Source organism: Mugil cephalus, chromosome 21, assembly GCF_022458985.1.
Source record: "Mugil cephalus isolate CIBA_MC_2020 chromosome 21, CIBA_Mcephalus_1.1, whole genome shotgun sequence".
Classification (NCBI taxonomy): domain Eukaryota; kingdom Metazoa; phylum Chordata; class Actinopteri; order Mugiliformes; family Mugilidae; genus Mugil; species Mugil cephalus.
Window position 1 is genome coordinate 11,599,377 of NC_061790.1, and position 20,067 is coordinate 11,619,443.

Here is a 20,067-nt window from a genome sequence, read left to right on the forward strand (position 1 = left end):
CGGTGTGTCTGAAGCGTCGCCTTAGGCTCTGTGAGAGGGGCTGAGGGGAAGATGAAGCGTGAGATGGATTACCTCTGCTCGAATCCTTCGACTTCATGGATGCATATGTGTGAGAGCGCCCGCTTACAGGGAGGATGGTGCTTTTGCTTTGCAAAAAGGAAAAATAATGCCCCTTTCTTTTCTTTTTTCCACATGTGTACGGCATGTCCTTGAGTCAGTGCACCGCAGGCTATACAGATCTATGGAGATAGTAAGGCCCCGAGCAGTAATTATAGGCATCACATAGTAATGACTGACACAAAATCCATATGTCACAAAAGGCCGATTATTGTTTTTGCCGTGCTTTCTTACAGTCTCTTTTCCCTTCATTCTTTTACTTTCTTCCTCCTGTTTACACTTCATAAACGTTCAGTGGAAAAAAAAATGACGACAAGGACATGAGGAGAAAGACGAACGGTTGAGGGAACAAAAAAAGAGCGAAAAAATAAAAAGACGTTTGTGACGTAAGGAGAGAAACGGAGAGAGAAAGGAGGGGAGGGAGAAGGAGTTTATGTCTCTCTCTCTCTCTGTGTCACAGCGGTTTTCTGCTGGCAGCTCGGTTTGATGGGGGCAAAGGGTGGGGAGGGAGCAGAGGCCTTGGGGTGGTGGGGGGGGGGGGGGGGGGGGGGGCAAACAACACCTCGGTGCAGAGGTGAGGCGATGAGGGGCCGAGCTGGTTCATTCTGGCTCCGCGTCTTTCCTTAACGGAGAGGGAAGCCTGGAAAGTGCTGCGGTAGGGAACTGGAGAGGAGCCAGGAAGGTACGGACGGGGGAGCGTGGAGGTGAATACAGATTTGTCAGGTCTACAGCTGGACCAGAAATATAAAATAGGATGAGAGCGCGCGTGCAGGGGAGAGAGACGGCAACACACGTACAGAGTAAACACTTCAATCCTAATTAGGCCATCAGGCAGATGTTGTTTGCTCAACAGTTGATCCATAAATAACCATATATTTAGATATAGTGGCAAACGGAAGTGACATATGGAGGGATGGAGCGACTGACAGCGGGCAGGGAGACGGGCTGGATGGCGTGAGTCGGGGGAGGTGGGCGGGTGAGGGGGGGGCAGCGGCGCTGCATCCTTTACACGTCCGCCTTTCCACACCACCGAATTCAGTCCTAAACGTTTCGTACCTTGCAGAGGCAGGATGTTGACGCTGAAGTCTTCCAGCTGGCTGAGGGCGCTGATGAGGTCCAGCTCCTCCTGGACGGCCGGAGGACAGTCCGTGATGAGCTGGAGGCACGTCCTGACGGGGGAGAAAACGACCAATTAAAACAGAAATGCTAACAGTTAGCTAAATGAATCCGCACCGGCGGCGACCAATCGGACGGCCTAGATGGAAGAGGAAATCCGAAACTAATGTGAGCAAGAAGCTGACTTCCAGCCGTTTGTCAAAACGTAGCTGAAGTGCAGTTACATAACAGACGTGGGCTTAAAGCGCAGACTTCCAGCTCAGAAAAGGTGTAGGACTGGGTTGTACTGTAGCTTGTTTTTACGGAATGATTTAAAACCTTTATGAAAGCGCTGTTAATTCCTACCTCCACTAATTTATAGATTCATTTTTGTAGAATTAACTACAATTATTTCACTGCTTATTGTTAAAGATCAACCTATTAATCTTCAACTCACAGCAGGATGCCAGTGATTTCTTTGTGGATTCAAACTTTTTTCACAGTTCAAGATGCAGGAACTCCCCGAAACCTTTTGGAGCCACTGCAAGGCTCCGTGCTCTGTCCACACCCCACTGAGGATCGGAGGAGTAACGCGTTATTCTAATCTGTAACACCACGCAGTGGTGCAAACGTAAACAACAACGGAGGGAGGAGAGAGGTGAGCGTCTCGCAGCTGGAAATGCCGCCGATGTTTTGAGTTTGCGTCAGCTAAAGACGACAATATTAAGGTTCGCTGTGCACTCTGTACTGGCGACAAAGTCCTGTCCTGTCCTCCAGGAGGAGGTCCCCCACCAACCCAAACAACAGAAGCTGGACTTTGGTGCAAAACCAGTAAGTGGGGGTGAGTTGAAGGAATTGGTCGGGAAGGCCCATGTTGTCGAGGAAATGCTGTGTCTTTAATAAAAACTTAAGTTAAAACTGGTAAAAATGCACTTCCAATGAAGCGAGTATTGGCAAAAGCGGTTGTTATTTTTATGTTGACACTAATAAAGTAACTTGTAATCTTACTTTTAAAACCAAGTAATCAGTAATCCGTAATCAGATTACTGTGAGGTTACTGTGGCAACACTGATTTTGACAGGCTCAATTGTAAGTGGACTCTTAATCCAAAACATTTTCTTTTCTTTTTATCATTTCTTCTTTAATTAAGAAGGTAACAAGTGTGGTTTCGCTTCAAAGTGTGCAACATGCGTTAAACAGACCTCTCAATGCCAGGGATACAGGCCATCCCTACGCAGCAGAAACAAAACAAATCCATCAGAGAGAGACTGAGGTAAGAGTGGCCACATCAACTGTTCTGGACATTCAGAGACTGAAAAAAATAGAAATCAGTGGATAAAAAAAAACTCATCATCCGGCCAAGTGAAGTACACTCTCCAGGAGGTAGGCACATCATTATCCAACTCTGTTATAAAGAGGAGAACAAGTTCTGGTGCAATCCATTCATAAAACTACAGAATATAAAGCTGAGATTTGTCTGAACATCTCAAAATGCCAAAGCTGAGCTGGGACTGCATTGTCTGGACAGATGAGGCTGATGAGGCTGCAGGTCAAACCGAGACAGGAGGTAAAAAGTGTGGCGCTTGGAACGTCTCATGAGCCAAAGCATTGAACCTCGTCGGTAAAACGAGGTGGACGGCAGTACAATGGCCCAAAACACACTGTGGAAGCAACCCATGAAAATGTAAACTGAACTTAACATCAGATAAACTGAGCAAGAAGGACAAAGTGGTTTTCACTTATTTCGGTATTATTTTTAAGTTCAAAGCAAAGCAGAAAGCGCTCGTTAAGTCTGAAGTCGAGCCGAGTTTGAACGTCGTGATCAGACTCCTTAAACGGGTTTATTTACAAAGTCTAGACTCATTTGACGGATCTACAACAGCGTTCTCTTTTGCGGCACGATCCACGCTCATTACCCTTAATAGGATTATGCAGCACGTCGTATGTAACAGAACAGCGGGCGAGTGAGCGCGCGTGCCTGTTTAAGACGCTTGTACATATGCAAAACGCAGCAGAGAGGAAGAAGAAGAGAAAAAAAACAAACAATTAATTTACAAAGAACTCAAATTCCAGATAAAACGGCGGCTTGGAGAGGAGTTCTGAGGTCAGCGGCGGCTGAGTGGGGAGGAGGGAACCTGTCCTTGAGATACGAGCCCAATGAAAAAACAGATCCACATTTTCTTTAACCCACGCAGGGAGTAAACAAAGACGAACGGCAAACGGGGGAGAAGCGCCTCACAACCAATGCGCGCGTAACGAGGAGAAATCCAAGCCGTCCATCTTCAAAACACGCGTGAGTCAATACTGCTCAGTGGGCGGCACGCACTCTGAGAAACACTCCACGCAGCCTCTCGCTCTCTGAGCACGGCTGGTGTCCCTGCCAGGAACAAGAGGTTTGTCCTGGCAGGGCTGAGAGCAGAGGAAGGGGCTGTGGATGGGGCGAATGAGAGACAGAAAGAGGGCACGCTGATTATGTGCTCACGCTGGCGAAGTGTCTGCAGGAGTGTGTGTTTGCGTTCGCCTGTGGAGACGGCCTCAGAAAAAAACCTTCAGTTCCATTTCAGGAGTAACGACGCGCCTTGCAGCACGTGATTTACAGATTAACTACTTTGCCAACACAAGATCTCAAGTCAACATACGTGCGGGAGCTCAGCGGAATACAGAAGCACGGGCCTCGCCTTTCGCTTTTTTACTGAAGCAAGCTGTGCACCAGCAGAACCCACCGCAGCGCACTGATGCAATCACCCTCTGTTTTCTTTCTTTTTCTTTTTCTTCACTCCTATGTCATTTCCGCACAAACCCCACCGCACCCCGCCCCTTACTCATATCAAATCTTGTGAGATGAGCTGTTCTCAAATATGAGGGAGACAACTAGCAAGAAAATGATTCATCCCTGCCGGGCTCATTTCTGACTGCTTTCCCCTGTTTTTCTTACATAATTGATGTTGAAATGCGCGTCCTTTTCACCAAGAGATATTTTGGCAACTCACATCCATCCATCCAATACAAGTAGTTAAAAGAAATGCCCTGAAGTTTCAGAAGCAGCGCAGAACACAAAGGCAATAACACAATTTTTTCTTTTTAAAGTTTTGCTTTAGTTTTAGTGCATCGACTACAATAGAAATGAATGATGATGAGAATTAAACATGGCGGGCATGTTTCCAAAACATATTAATAATGACATGCACGTAGAGCAACCACCTTGGAGCCAACTGGAAGTCAAAGTAGTGTAATATCTGTTTGTATGTGATGCAGCTAGTGGAAAGAGTAGATTATAATATCGGGTCTTTGAAAATAGGCAAGTAATGGCCCCAATATCCCATAGAACTTCTGTTCTGACCTACGAACAGAGTAACATATTTTCTCCAGCCTTACACTGGTATTTGTAGTCAAATGGAACGGACGCTTTACGATTCTGAGTCAATTTGAAGACGCAGATATGGCAACAAACATTTGTCGTCTTCAGCGAAGAGGTTTCAGTCGCCATTGCTGAATCTGGAGCAGGAAGCGGAAAGAATAATTAACCCGACAAGTGTTTTGACAGAGCGCACAAGTATAAATGTCTGGCGCCGTCGCCAGCTACAGGTTACAGCGTCTAGTCCTGCAGTAACTCAAATGAGCCTTAAGTATTTACACACCTCGAGGCTCTGTTTTAGTCTTCACCACCTCCTCAACGAGATTTTAGACTGTTTCACCACCAAACGTTCCGCCGCATTAATCAGCTATTTGATAATGTTGTACGCCGTGCTACACAGGTGGTGTAAATATGCAAAAAAAAAACGACTAAAGTCGTCTCTAAAGCCAAAAGAATGCGCTGAAAGCCAAATTGCTCGAGGATAGATGTGAAGTTGGCTGATAATTCTCTGTAGATTAGTCACCGTGTTGGAGACCTTTCTAATTGCACATAATCATCTGACCTGCAGTGAATATAAATATATGAATTGATAAATATTGTGTTTGCAGACCTGTCGCTAGAGACCAGGTTTTTTTTAAGTTTCTCTTTGTGTGTATCAGCATGATAAACTGAGGCTGAAGATCATTTTAACAGTGGGGGATCCCTGTGTTATTTTAGAAGAAATCTTGTTTTGTTTTTTTTTTTCGTCTCCTCCCTCGTGCTACTGACCACATGCAGGTGCAGTTAGTGCGTCTTTCCCAGTATGTGTGTGCCTTCGCCTTGTAACACACAGTCTGAAATGTATGTCTGTGGAGCAGTTATTTTGATCTAAAGGACACAAGGCAGCAAGCCTGTGGATTATTAATTTCACTGCAACAGGCATATGTTCAGTCACTATTTTCTGCCTCAGATTCTCACACGCACGCAGTGGGAGTGTCACAATGGATGATGTTGTCCAAGTGTGTGGAGGGGGGCCTCGGTATTAGTTACTATAAATGAATGACGACCCAATTACTGTCCCACTTCCCCACTAGGAACAGACGGCAGGGTTAGAAACCCACCAGCCTCCCCTCTGAGTTCTGAAAGCAGCAACACACACACACACACATACTTTCAGGCAAATACTTGGTAAAACTTTACGTAAAGAGATTAAATAAAGGCAGATACCATTGTTGTAATTTTTTGCCCTGGTCAGCCACACATGCATCCACCCACACACAAATAAATAACGCTTCTTACTTCTCCTACAACAAGGCCGAGCTTTTAAACAGCACATAAACACCTCTACAAGTGGCATTTGTATAGACTTGGTTCTGAAAATATATCCAAGCTTTAAAATCTCTCTAAGCCGTAGGTGTTCAACAGGGGGTCTGGGACCCCTAGGGGGTACACGGAGGTACTGCAGGAGAGGTCACAAAATCTTTGGTTGATTAGACATTTATATATATATACACATTTTTTTTAATTTTCAACCACAAATTTAAAATTATTTAAATACAAATTAACATGAATTCAACATATTTCAGTAAAGGGATGAATGGAGGTAGAAGACGTTATCTGTCAGTCAGCACTTTACTCATTCACCGTGTCACACAGGGCACCGCACTAGACCTGTTGATCCAAGCCTCCTGTACACAGTAGGCCCCGCCCCTATGGTAGCTGAGCCAATCACGAGGCCGCATATTACAGTCTATTCAGTCCCCAGGTGAAATCCACTCTGCAATATTAGCTTAAGAGAAGCTAACAGTGCAGCTCGCCAAAATGGATCACTTTGTTTTACTTTCTTAATTTTTTAATTTCATATATATGTGTGTATGTATGTGTATATATAATAATGTATAAATAGCAGTAGACTGAGTTTAACTCAACATCTATAGTAGGTAGGGGTTCTTACTTAATCTCTCATCAGTTTGGGGGTCCTTGGCCTGAAAAATGTTGAGGACCCCTGTTCTAAGCTACAGTAAATGAAGCCTAAAGTCTCATTAAAGATGTGGAAACTGCTAATAACAGCCAAAGAAAAAAACACAGTGGTTCACTTAAGTATGTAAATAGTTTTTTTGTGTGTGTGTGTCCTCACCTGGCCAGGCCCATGCAGGGGTCAGTTAGCGCCGCGGAGGAGTTGAAGTACTCTCTGGCAGCGGCCAACACTAATTCCACGCTGCTCTCGTAGGCCACCTTAACAGCATAACCTTTACCCCGGAAAGAGAGGCTGACAGGCACGTCCTGACTGACCTGGACACAGGTAGCAATACGGATTAGCGAAACTGCGAAATTAATTATGAGAGGTCTGGTGTTTTGAGGACCCGGTGGGCAGAGAGTGTGAAGCAGGGTCTTATCTAATATACCTTGGAGCAATGCATGAGCTGCCCTGCCAGGCGTACGTTCTCCACACGGCTGGAGCACAGCAGGGACTCGACAAAGACCTGCAGCGGTCGGGGAGGAGGGAACACGTTATCATATAGGGAAGAGTTTAACTAAGGTTTCAAAGGCATTGTTGGATTTTCGCATTGAAGAATTGAACTGCAGTTTGAATCACTTAGTCACTTAATTCAACTACTGTGCAAGTGGTGCCGTTAAGTGCACTTGTTGTTTTAAAAGTTGTGTTTCGGTGCGATACCTGATGACACGTCTCCGGTTTCAGACAAGTGTAAACGTTCTGCTGCATGTCCAGCAGGTCCTGCAGCAGACCTCTCCACACCGTCTCACTCACTGGGGGGTTTCTGGAAACACACCGGCCACACCACACGTTAACGTGGTCACAGCGTTTCTTCGGTAAGTGTCCGCTTTCACGTGCGAGCATGCGTACGTACTTGCGGCCGGTGTAGCGGCACAGTTTGACCATCAGCTGGTGGGCCTCCTCCTCGCTGTTCTGGCTGCTCCTCACATATGAGATGGGTTTCTGCAGGCTGTGTTTCTCCAGGACCTCCACCACGCTGAGGGAAGTGCAAGCACACGCACAAATAATCGCGCGAGGAAACCCAAGGCAATAAAAACCCTCCATATGTTGTTCAAGCGACGCTACTCAGTGTGCTAATTCGGTAACAAAAACAGTAGACGGGGTGACTGGCAGCTTGAGGTATCGCGGTTGGAAACGCCAAAAACGGAATGGCAACATAAAACCTGAGAACAATCCAGCGGAGAAAGACAAGACGTCTAAAGCTCTTAGCTGTTCATTATTTTGGCAGCGCAAAGTCATTTGCAAGCCACCGCGCAGATGGAGGAGAGCGCGTAGCTAGACTGAGGAGCAACTTGATGAACTGCACGTCAAAGAGGCAGCACCTCTTTGCAAATGTGTGTGTGTGTGTGTGTGTGTGTGTGTGTGCGGGCTGTGAGTCTAGGAGCACCATGAACGCATGCAGGCTCGTATGGCCAAGGGAGGCAGAGTGTGCGTTTGTGTGTGCTGGTGAGGGATTAGCATGGCACCCTGAGTCTCAACAGGGTCGTGCTGCTACAGATGTTCACTCTCTCCTGCAAACTCATTACCATAGTAAACAGGTGCCTGTGTGTGTGAGTGCAAGAAAGAGGCCCTGATATTTACAACTGTGTGCGTGTTTGCTCAAGTGTGAATGTGTGTTTGTGTCTGTGTGTGTGTGTGTGTGGGAGTGGCTGCATGTTCCCCGTGCACATATTAATGCGGCAGCGGAAAACCGCTCGGAGAGCAGACACTTTGCATTTACTGCTTGATTCATCTGGGCACGAGTGTGTGTGTGTGTGGGGGGGGGGTCACAGCGCTTCAGCATAGAATATACACGAACACACTTCCCCCGGTTTCCCTGAGGTGTGTTTGTGTGTCCAAATATATGTCTGTAAAGGACAGACAAAGCCCGGGCTCTCGCTTCTCTGCTGCTTCTGCTTCTGCTGCTGCTGCCTCCGCCGCTTCCTCCTCCTCATCCACATCCCCATTCCCTTTGGGCTGCCACCCTCTCCGTGCCTTCATCTTTCTCCTTCTTCCTTCCTCCTCGTCGCTACTCTATGTTTGGAAGTCCCCCCCCCTCGAGGAGAGGGATGGAGGTGAGAGACAGAAGGAGACAGGCACGTGTGTGATCCTAACCTGTGACAGAGCAAATGCCCGGGGCTGTTTAAATACCACGGGATCGACAATGATCCTTTAATATTGAGCGCGCGAGTTCATCGAGGATACATGTCTCTTCCATCAGGCACATACCAGGGGAAGGGGGGTAACGGGCATTGCAACACAGCGAACTATTCCCAACGAACAAGCCACTGATCACAAAACGGTATGGATGAAAAGACAGATCCTTGTTTTGCTCAGACAGTAGTCCAAAAACCATTCAATTCAAGCTGCCAGGGAAAAGGGGAAACAAACTAATGTTTAGCTCTAATCTGAACGCTAAGCAAAACAGAGAGGGCGTTCAGAGCGGAGACAGCTGGCGGACTGCGTGACTGTGCGTGACGGTACCTGAGGTGCTTCTCAAGTTTGTCCACCTGATCATGGAGAGACGCAGTTACATCCGTCTCTGGTCTGTAGAAAGACAAAACAAACACAGAAAGATCTGTCACAGTGCTGCACGTTCACACCATTAAACCAGGAGTAAATAAAGTAGAACGCAAAGTAGAAAACAGTTTGCATAATAAAGTGTATCCACCGTCTCCGAGTGTGTGTATTCTAGTAAAGTGTGTGCAGTGAACTCTGTGCCTTACCGCTGCGAGGTTGTACCGATTCCCCACTAAAAATAAAAACCCCATGATGCTTTGCCTTGAGGCGAAGCATTCTGGGTCAGGCTGGCTTGTCCCCCACTAGAGCACTGACCCCGATGAAACAACTTCCCGTTGGTGTGTCAGCGAGCGAGCGCCCATTTTTGTCTCTGTCCTTTTTTAAAATTTTTTATTTTTATTTAATTTATTTATTTATTTTATTACACACAAAAAGAATCTTGACCTTTCAATCCATTTCTCCGCATCCCTCTCTTCCGCTCCGACTGTCAGAGCTGTCTCTTCCTCTTTTTAATACCCTTTCCCTCTCTTTTTCTATTTCGCTCACCGTCTAATCCCCTGTCCGTTTGTGCATTCCCCACATTCTATGGGTGAACGCGCGTTACATTCTTCAGAGCAGATTTAGACCTAATTAGGCTGTCTTGCGAAAAAATATCAGAAAATTGGGTTGAAACTACTAAGTCATGGTTTCTCTCCTGGCTTGCAAATCTGCAATATTCTAGGCTGGGACCACACAGTTTTGGAGCTTAGCAAGCCAGAGAAATCACTACAGGGAAAAATGGTAAGTTGAAGGTATTGCACATACAGTATAGCCTCGCAGTGCTGCTAATCCAAACTATGCAGAAAATAAGCCTGTCTGGCAAAGTGAAATGTTTAGTCCGTTCAGAACTGCAGTACTGTACTGATTTAGGAAGGAACTTGTATTGAGTGTTAGATGTAGTGATATTTTGAAAAAGTCCATTATGATGAGGCTATTAATAAGGTCAACATCTGCATTTAATGGAATATAAGAGAATACATTTTGCTGTTTTTGGGAACAAGGAACCAGTGGTTCTGTGAGCCCTCTCTCCCGAACCTAGTGCCTACGGTTGTCATTTTCACTGTCACAGCCACCTGGGGCCCCAACCAACTGCAATAAGTCCACAAATGTGTGCAGCAAGATAAATTATACCTCTCCCTTGAACTGAATCAGGTCCCTGAAAACATTTTTGCAGCATGTCCACCTCTGCTCTTGTGTCTACTCTGGCTTCCACCTTGAAGCTCTTTATCTTTGTGAGCGTTTAAAAAAAAAAAACTGAGCAAACAAGATCAGTGTTTCACAGTAAGCAGGACATTGTTTTAGGGGACACATAATGCTGCAGAGTTTATCAAAAGCCATTTTTCAGTGCCTTCCGTTCACCTACATTGTGTCGGTGTGGTCGCAAAAATATGTTTGAAACTCTCTACAAGTGAGCGAATGAAACCAAAATTATGTAGGTGATGATACATAATTGATTTCAGAGTTTGGACCACTGAAATCATTATTAAAAGTAAATCGCTGGAGCACAGTGTACATTATACCGATATTTGCGTTTTTTTTTACTAGTATCAGCATCGGCTGAGACGTGGGTGCTCACTCACATATATATATACACATTTATATATATAAATACACACATTTTTTTAGTTTTTTCTGTCAAGACTTACAGATTGACGCATCCACAGGCAGCCTTGTGCTACTGGAGATGCCGTGCAGCTCATACATTGCCTCCCCCTCCCATTTATATTGTATGCATAAGAGCATTAAACATTTGCTATCATTGTGTAATTTTTATCACGGAGGGAGAAAGGGCAGTATCGGCTCGGTTTCAGTACAGGCCCCCAAAAAAATCTATATCGGTGGATCTCTAGTTATACCAACATACACCAGGTGTGTTATAGCAGATTAGCTCTGAGCTATATTTCAAAACCTAAAGATGACACCTCTAGCTGGCTGCATCGGGCTTGTTCAGATTATCACAACAATATATCATGGCTGACGAAGGGTCTGTTCCCAATCACCACCACAGTATCCTGTGTCAAAGCGGTTATCCCCTGCTGTGAGCCTGTTGGTGGAAAAGTACAGCTTCAAAACACAGTGCAACTGAAGTGAGCTTGTGTGAGCCAGATGAGAAGGGCAACCGATGCTGTTGCTGAAAAGTCTCCTGGCTTAACTGCAGCAAAGCTTATCATTTCATACAGTAGTAACTCAGTTCTTCCATTTAAGTGCACACAGGTAGAGTAATCCGTCTAAAGATGAGTCATCTTCATTCATTTAGGCATTTTTCGACACTCCACAGGTCCAACTTATCCGCCACATTCTCTTTTGTACTCGAGCTTTTGTTTCCTCACAGTCTTTTATTATCACTCAGTCTCCTTCAAACGGACCTCATTTCCACACGGCCTCATAGGGAACTTAAAGGACAGTCCCTCTCGTCGTATGAAATAAAAATGTGCTACAGTAGGGGAGGTGGCTGTATAGACTGTAACTGGGCCAACTGATGGCTCCTTGGAGTCAGAGTTAGGAATGAAAGAGAGAGTAGTAGGGGGGAAAAAAAGGTGGAAAGGGAGGGAGACAGAAACATAGTGAGGCCCAAAGAGAGTTTTGAAAAGGTGAAGGGAAAGAAGTGGACGATTTGGGACCAATGTATTCCTGAGATGAGGTAGCGCTTCATCATCCTTTCGTCGCTGTCTGCATAATCTAAATAAAGATCAGTGATCAACGGAAGACGCGCAGTGTTTGACTTTGTGTGTGATCGTGCGTGGCTTTGTGTGCGTTTGTGTTTCTGACCCGTAGCCCCTCTGCGGCAAACACTCCAGGATGTCATAGCAGAGGCTGAGCTGGTCGTCTCTCTCACAGCCGTAGATGCACTCCAGAGCGACCGCCATCAGCTGGTCTGGGTCCCCGATGATCTTCTGCTGGCACTAGAGGAGAGGAGAGGACAGGACAGGAGGGTGAGTGCATGCGGTGTCCGTGTGCAAATGTAGTATACTTGAACAAACGCACTGAAATACTGCGGCAATTTGAGCGTTTTCTTCCTTTATAGTGTTTGTGTGTGCCGTTTCTCTTTTCTGATGACCAAGAGACCCGTCCTTGGCTCTGCCATTATGGGTTCATAAATATCACATTTACTGCACAGGGCTACGACACCGGCCCTGACACCACACCGACAGTCTCCCCGATGAGTGTGTGCGCGCTTTCATTTCGCCCTCGGCACATTTATGGTCACCCAAGTGTGACAATGTGTGTTTCCCTGTGTTGGGATACTTGCGTCAGGCTTGGAGTGCTGGAAAATGATGAGCGGCAGGCTGAGGTCCTGCTTGGCCACGGTGACCAGGTAATCTCTGAGGAGAGATTTGGCGGCACCCACTTCCTGGCCCTCGCAGCGGTGCAGGAACGGCACCATCCACTGGAAGGCGTCTTTCACGTAGCGTTCAGAGCTGGACTGGAAAGGGAAAGACATTTACTCATTAAAAATTATCTAAACAGGTGCCTTCCACGCCCTTTAGTCCTCTTTAAGTTGAGGGTTTAACACATAGGTCTTCAACAGGGGGTCCGCACTGCAGGGGGAGTTGCAAAATCTTTGGTTGATTAGACATTTTTTATATATTTTTTAAATTTTACCCCATAAATTAACTACACATTAACATCAATCCAACATATCTTAGTAAAGGGATAAGGCTTAAATGATCATTCTAATATACAGTAGTATGGGCCGAGTTTAATACAGAACACATGTAGTAGGTTTTTTACAATTACAATTTTTACTGTTTAAATTAAATTACTGTTTTTATCTTTTCCATTTTTTGTTCCGGATTGCAACGTGTTAAATAAATGCTCTAAGTTCAGGGTGAACTTGGCTAATACGTCTCCAAAAACCAATTGTCAGGTGATACAGGAACTGAATATTAAACACGTATTTTGTGTATCTTGCATATAAAGCACCGCGTTGGCCCAAAAACAAGCCAAACATCTTTTGTCAATTACTTTTGAGAAACTGGTGTAAACAACAGCAGCTGTTCACTTTGAACAAAACAAGCGCCTGATCTCGGGTGTTGCGGAGACTGGTGTTTTCACATTCAATGAGTGACTGATTGATTTGCATTTCCCCCTCAAGACTGTTATTTCTGAAAGACATCGCAACCAGTCCTCGCTTAACCCCGACTCAAGCGAGACATCACACCGGGGGGACACACACCCATGTGTATTTATAACCAGCGTTATGAAAGATGTCGTACATTATTTATGTCTATGGGTTGAACTTAGCCGGTCTGGCCCAGAAGATACGGGATGTTGCTCATGTTGCTCGCATCTCTACAGCAGGAAAGAACTGGACTTCTGTCAGATGGCAGAAGAACTGCGATGCTATAGGCTGCCAATGTGCCCGTGTTTGAGTTGAGTTAAGGGAAAGGAAATCCAAATCAGGACGACACCCTGCGGAAACATTTTCCCGCTCATTCATATTCATGGGTTTGCATATAACTGCACAAGTTTTAAACCCTTTAATAAGATGCTTTACAATAAACCTATTGACGGTTGCATCTCAACGCAGGCACCATCGGCCCAGTCTTGCTTCGATATCTTGGTCTGGCACCACCACGTCTAAGCCCCTGCAGAAAACTCAACATCAACCAGTTCAACCCTTCGCCAACAGGTGGCACCACTCGTCACAACGCAGTTGAAATTTCCTTCGGTAACAGTGATTACATGAGGTGTTTATATTCAGATTGGGCTATTTTTTTTTGAGCATTAGTGGAATTCTAGTAGCCCACGCACCCGCTGAGACAGAAGTTGGGATTACTGACTCCATGGAGGCAGCAAGCCCAAACAGACAGCATGATGTTTAGATCAAGGCTCTGCGGGGGTCATACCATCTGCTGCAGGACTCCCCGTCAATCTCGTCACCAAAGATAGTCCTTTTGAATCTGTCTATGCATTTGGGTGGTTATCATTCCGTGGAATAAATCTGGGACTGATGAAACGCCTCCTGATGTTGCGGTCCTATCTGCGAGCCGCAAGCATCTAAAGTCCGTCAAACTACTATTTAACACGAATCGGCGCCATTCAATTAAACCTGAGCTTGAACTGTAAAAGCTACAGTACGTGGGCTGTGCTGTGATTCGCACAAGACGCGTGTCAATTTCGTGCAGGGCCTTGCATCCACCTCGCGACAGCCCCGACTCCGGGATCCGCAGATAAGAGAGCATCCGCGGGAAAAATGAGATTCAAAAAATAAATAAAAAATAATACTCTGATGCTAAATGCAAACCCGCACACCCACACACCAACATTTCTGCTGTGCTGTACTGCGCCTCCGATAAAGAAAGACATCAGACACAGGCAAAGAGGGAAATTTAATCTAGGCAAGTTCGGTAAACATTCGCAGACACACACTCGCACACAGCGCCCAAAGGGAGTACCAGTCAAACAGCATGTGTTAGTGCAGTCAACAACATTTGCTGGCTGCCTGCCTGTATGGCAGTTCCTACTGGCAGTGGTCCTCGTAGGGTAAAGCTGGCAGTTATTAGCTACAATTTAGAGGACGGCTCGTATTATGTACTCCAAGGGGACTTGTAACTGCGATACCTGGTATAGAATAGCTTTCCTAGCACTCTTGCTGCTGTTGGAAGGAAAGTCTGTATCATCAAATGTCAGTGATTTCGTGAAATAAAAGAAACTGATTTACTTTGAGGCTGCCGCTCAATAGGTTTTCGAGCCGTGAAACTTTTCTGTTTGTGTTGTCGCCCATTCAGGCTGCAATTAGCATACATTATGTTCTCTTAAGCAACAATCAAGACAATAAAGTAACTATCCTTTGGAACGGTAAAATGAAACGGGAGGCAAGCTTCCTCATTTGTTCTGACATTGAACTCTCCGCACGCTGAACGAGACGGAGCGGCGCACTGGGAGCTGCAATTTAGCAGAGATGTATGAGAGGGAAAGCAGCCTACATTTAACTGTTGGTTAGAAACAATGGAGAAAAAAAATCAATTAATTTAAAGATGCAAAACAATTATAATATAATACTGATAAGGACGTGCCTCCTGGAACCTTTTCTGCAGTAGACAGATGCGTCAAACGTTTCTTTTCAGCAAATTTTGTCAAAAACACCATATTTCAAACTATTTAATCGGAGCTCCTATATTACGTCACTTCCATAGAAGCCTTCCAGTTTAAAAAAAAAATTATGGGACTTACGTTTTTCATCAGCAGGCGGAGTTTGTCAATGTTGCGGAGCTGCTGCAAATCCTTAAGCGTCAGACTCAGTTCGCACGTGGACTCGTAGACCAGCGTTTCCATGGTGACCAAGTCATCGCACAGGTGCCCCAGTCCGGGGATCTCGCGCTCCTTGCCCAGACGCACCAGCGACAGGGCGCAGTCCACCTGACGGCCGGAGACAAATGCAAATGAGAGGCGAAACGACCAAAGCAATAAGGAAAGTACATCTGCACATTAGGCCAAATTCTTTTCTTAAAACCCTATAAGGAGACTGGAACATTGGGTCAACGTACAGTATTTCTTGGGTGATAGGGTCAAATATCATTGACCTACTTACATTAAGCTTTAGTGAGTATCACTAGACAGTAGGTTGTAAAATAAACACACCATCTACCGGTATCAGCTTGTGTCCTTCAGATGGGACAGCAGGTCATGGAGTCAACTGGGATTACCTTTTCAACATGTCGAGGACTGTGGGAATTAACGAGGAACTGTAGTTTTTGCTTCGAGTTCTTGGTTATTCATTTTTTATTTTGCAGCAGATACTGCTGCTTGGGCACATCAGGTTACAGGGGTTTGAGTCTTTTTCAAATATATCCTCAGATAGCATTCGTCTGTTCTGAGGAAAGTGTTTATGGTTTGGCTACAAGATAGATGAGAAGAACGATGCCACTGACATGAGACTGTTAGCTTGATTTAAATGCTAATAGGTATATGCAAGTTATACTACATGCACCGAACAATCAGCCAAGGATTCACCATAATAGAGAAATCTCACTCCAAGCTTATTTTTTATCATTAGAAAGGGACAAACAAGCCAATTTTCAAAGTGAAAGTTAGGGTTATAAGAGTAAAAAATAATAATAACTGTACCCCAATCTACCACAACATTGAAACCACTGACAGGAGTAAATAACATTGACCATCTGAAGAAATTACAATGTTTTGCAGGGAACCTTTTGGACCTGGCATTCGTGTGGATATTAATTATCATTCATTATTACACAGGATAAGATGTTACAATCCCTTGTGCCAAGATCCGAGACAAAACACATTCAGAAGCCCAGTCCAACTGAAGCCGACCAACAAGCTAGCAGCTAGCAACCAACCAGAAGACATCAGCTAACTAGTCTAGCCAACAGCAGTAGGCAGTATGCAGCACATCGTTGGGGTTTTCAAGTGGGCACCTCCCTCCACCAATGTTTTGTAAAGTTAAGCCCACAACAACTCAAGACAGCTCAACAGTGAGTTCCAGCGTCCTGCAGTCACCCCCCTCCACGCTGCCACCACACAAACGCATGACTCTCAACCACCGAGAGATTAGCTTAGGAGAGGGCGGGGGAATAAGGATACAAACCCAGGTTCGGGTAGGTGATGGAGATTGAGGATACCAGACTGAACTGCAACCCGGACACCCAAACACAAAGTCAAGCTACTATTAGATTTGTATCACCCACCTAGACCAGAACAGACCAGACCACCCACCCCATAGCAATGGCCACACACAAAAAAAGTGGTGTAGGAACAATTCAAAAAGCATGAGAACAGCACTAGGTGTTGACCTGGCCCCCAAATTCACTAGATCCCAAACTGATCAAGAATCTGTGAGATGATCCACAAACCCCACAAACCCATAGGACCCAAAGACCCCCACTAAAAACATTCTGTTACCAGGCACCACAGGACACAAGGCCCCATGTTCAATCTCTGATGAGTCACAACTGTTTTGGAGGCACAGGGGAGACCTACAACATTGGAAAGGTGGTCATAATGTTATGCCTGATCGGTGTATTATTTAGGCAACGCTAACTGCTGAATTCAAATTCACATTTACTGTGTATATTTCAGAGTGACATAGGAATCGTACTTTCAGACTGAGAGGAAAAGATAAAACACGGCGCACAAAGCACAGAAGCCCCGGAAGCTTCAATTTGCGTCAAGCGAGAGTTGTTGATTTCATTCTGCAGCCGCAGCTATCCAGGCTGTAGTTCGTGGGTATGTGCTGCACCGCGTGTTTATATATCACCTGGTATCTCCCCACCTTGTTACAAACCAGTTAACCAAGTCAAAGACACTCGGGCAGCAGGCGAATAAAGAAACAGTTTGGTGCAACGTGTCACATCAATAAAAATCTGTTGCTGAGGTTACTGGAGTGGGACGCGGACAAAACAACAATGTCCCGACCAATCCTCGACCTAATAAGACCTGTCAGTCATTATTAATATCCAATCATTAGTCTTTCTGCAATAAAACGGGGAAGATTCGGGCGTCCTGCTACTCTGATCGATACGATTCCATCCAGAAGAGCAACCAATCAATACGAGACCACCTATACGCTGGCAGCACGCCTGGCCAATCGATGCTCAGCCACCTGTGGATGTTAGGCAGTCGATGGCAGATGCCGCTGGGCCCTGTGGTGATGATTGCTTTCTCTCCACCTTTCAGAGAAGGACTGCTATTTGGCACTGCGCTCGTAGAGGAGCTCACGCCGCCTCTGCCTCCTTGTCATCCTCGGCTTATCTCAACACATTTCTCGCCGAATAAATAATTGCGAGCATTTATTTGCTGAATGTACACACACACGCGCACACACACAAACATACAACCAGGAAACCCAAATCACCTTGACTCAGAGCCCAAGTAATTAGATACAACAAGAGGGAGAAGTCTATTGATCTAACGGTGAGTAAAGACCCCTCCCCGTCCCCTCCGGGCTACATCTTCCCTGCTCCCCGGAGAAACATCCTCCTGCTAACAGGAGACAATTCAGATGTTGAAATCTCACACTTTTTAATTACGACCTCATCTCCATCCACCCCCCGCCCACCCCCTCCTCCCCTCGTCACTCTGTGGGCTATAACAAGACGCGTGTCCCCCTCTCGCCGGCCCCGGCAGATTTCACAGTCTTTGTCTCGCCGTCCTTTGCTTCAAATATCATCTTCACATTCTCTGCTTAATTTTTTATCCTCTTCCCTTGCCTCCCCACCTCCGATAAGAACTCTGGAGACGTCACCATAGCTGGCCTCCATCTGAACTCCCGGCTTGGCCCCCCCGCCTCCTTTTGCACGGCGGTCTCCCGGCTCTGTCTGCTTCTTCAAAGGCACCCTCTCATTTCGTGCCATTTTGTTGCCAGCACAACAACCACTTGTTTTTAATATCCTTTATTTCCACCCTTTCGCCACCTTATAACCAGTGATTTTCTCTCCCCATCGCGGGCCATTTCCATGAGATTGCTTTCCCTTTTTACCTCAACATCTGCCTCGACATCTAATGCACCATCCTAACAAGGGACGCCGCATCAGCCCCGCATTTAGGGCCTTTCATTTTTCTTTCTTTCCTCCGACTCTGCTTCCATTCTGGGCTTTTTTTTTTCGAGCCTGCGCGCGTCTCTCTTGTCAATCTGCCCATTCACTGTCTCTCCTCCTGCCACTCCGCGTCTGGTTTAAAGCACTCCGGCTCCCTCTGATGTGGCTCCTTTTAATCAAGCCCCATTTTCCTCCATTAAAACGCTCTCCCAAGCATAAACAGGGCCACATAAGGGACGGAAGGAGGGTGCAAATGAGAGAGAACAAATGAGATGAAAAAGCGAAGGGGGCAGGAAGGAGCTCCTCCGACGCGTCTCCCTCTGTCACTTCTCTCCGTGCGCGAGAGGAAGTGTGTGAAAAGGCAAGAGACATGTGAGTTAGGAACAGTCCCGAGAGGCTCCTGGAGTAACGTGCGAGAGAGCAAAAGGAGATGAGGTCTAATTAAAAAGGAGCAAGGGAGGGAATAAAAGAGGGAGCTGGTGTGATTCCTTGAGATTACCAGAGACTTCCTTTTTTCTCACAGCCTCCGAGTCCTCCTCCCCTTCTCTCCTGAGTGGGTGATGAAAGGCACGATTCCCCCAGTTGTCTTACGAAATGAGAAATGGACCCCAAAATCGCTTTCCCTCTATCCTCCTTCACACCGGGCGAAAAGGGATTGGATGGAGAAATGAAGGGGAAAGATATGGCTGAACCCTGCTTAGTCCCTTCACAAAGACAAAGAGAGCGCCGTGACAACCTTTGATCCATCACGGTGAAGGAGGTAAAGAAGTGACAGCGCGGCGCGGCGCGGATGGCGTGGGTGGAGGGAGTGGGCAGCGCCGCCGTTAACATCCCATTACTCCACTAAACAAGTCCCATCAAGTCCTATTTCTCAGTCACAGCGTCAGAACGTCGGATGACAGAAGCTTGGTTTCTCTTCATTACAAGTCCATATGGCAAATATGATAATAACTGACACAGATAGTGACCTTGACTGATGGAGGTTGGCAGCGCCTCCTCTGGAGCCTGGAGCCAAGCTTGTCATATTTTTCTGCCCCAATCATCGAAAAGAAGCGCACAACGGCAATTATCTTTCCAGTAGCCAGATGTCTATTAATTCCTTTCCAGTCCAGTCGAGCAAAAGGAACCTTGACAGTGTTTTGTGTGTGTTCACCGTAATAGAGAATTCTCACTCCAAGATAAATTTTTCGTCATTACAAGGGGTCAAACAAACCAATTTTAAAAGTGGAAAATAATTCTATCCCAATCAGCCACAACATTATGACCGGGGAGAAGTAAATAACATTAACCATCTTGTGATGATACAATGTTCTGATGGGAACTTTTGGACCTGGCATTAGTGCGGATGTTCCTAAGACACATACCTAGACGAGACCATCCCATAGCAATGACACGTCAGGATCCAGCCTAACACAAGCGTGCACACACAGACACTGGTTAGTAACAACTTAAAAAAAACAAAA

General features: G+C 45.9%; 1 protein-coding gene across 1 annotated transcript in view; it reads right to left on the bottom strand.

Annotated features, from left to right (window-relative positions):
* The window catches only part of nbas (NBAS subunit of NRZ tethering complex), a 169,059-nt gene that overhangs the window by 107,984 nt on the left and 41,008 nt on the right, over positions 1–20,067 (bottom strand). The window contains exons 24-32 of the mRNA XM_047573656.1: positions 15,279–15,464; positions 12,352–12,525; positions 11,871–12,004; positions 9,027–9,089; positions 7,417–7,539; positions 7,224–7,326; positions 6,952–7,029; positions 6,684–6,838; positions 1,174–1,286 (exon numbers count right to left, since the gene is read on the bottom strand). Coding sequence (XP_047429612.1) covers positions 1,174–1,286; positions 6,684–6,838; positions 6,952–7,029; positions 7,224–7,326; positions 7,417–7,539; positions 9,027–9,089; positions 11,871–12,004; positions 12,352–12,525; positions 15,279–15,464 — 1,129 coding nt within the window. The remainder of the gene's footprint in view (positions 1–1,173; positions 1,287–6,683; positions 6,839–6,951; positions 7,030–7,223; positions 7,327–7,416; positions 7,540–9,026; positions 9,090–11,870; positions 12,005–12,351; positions 12,526–15,278; positions 15,465–20,067) is intronic.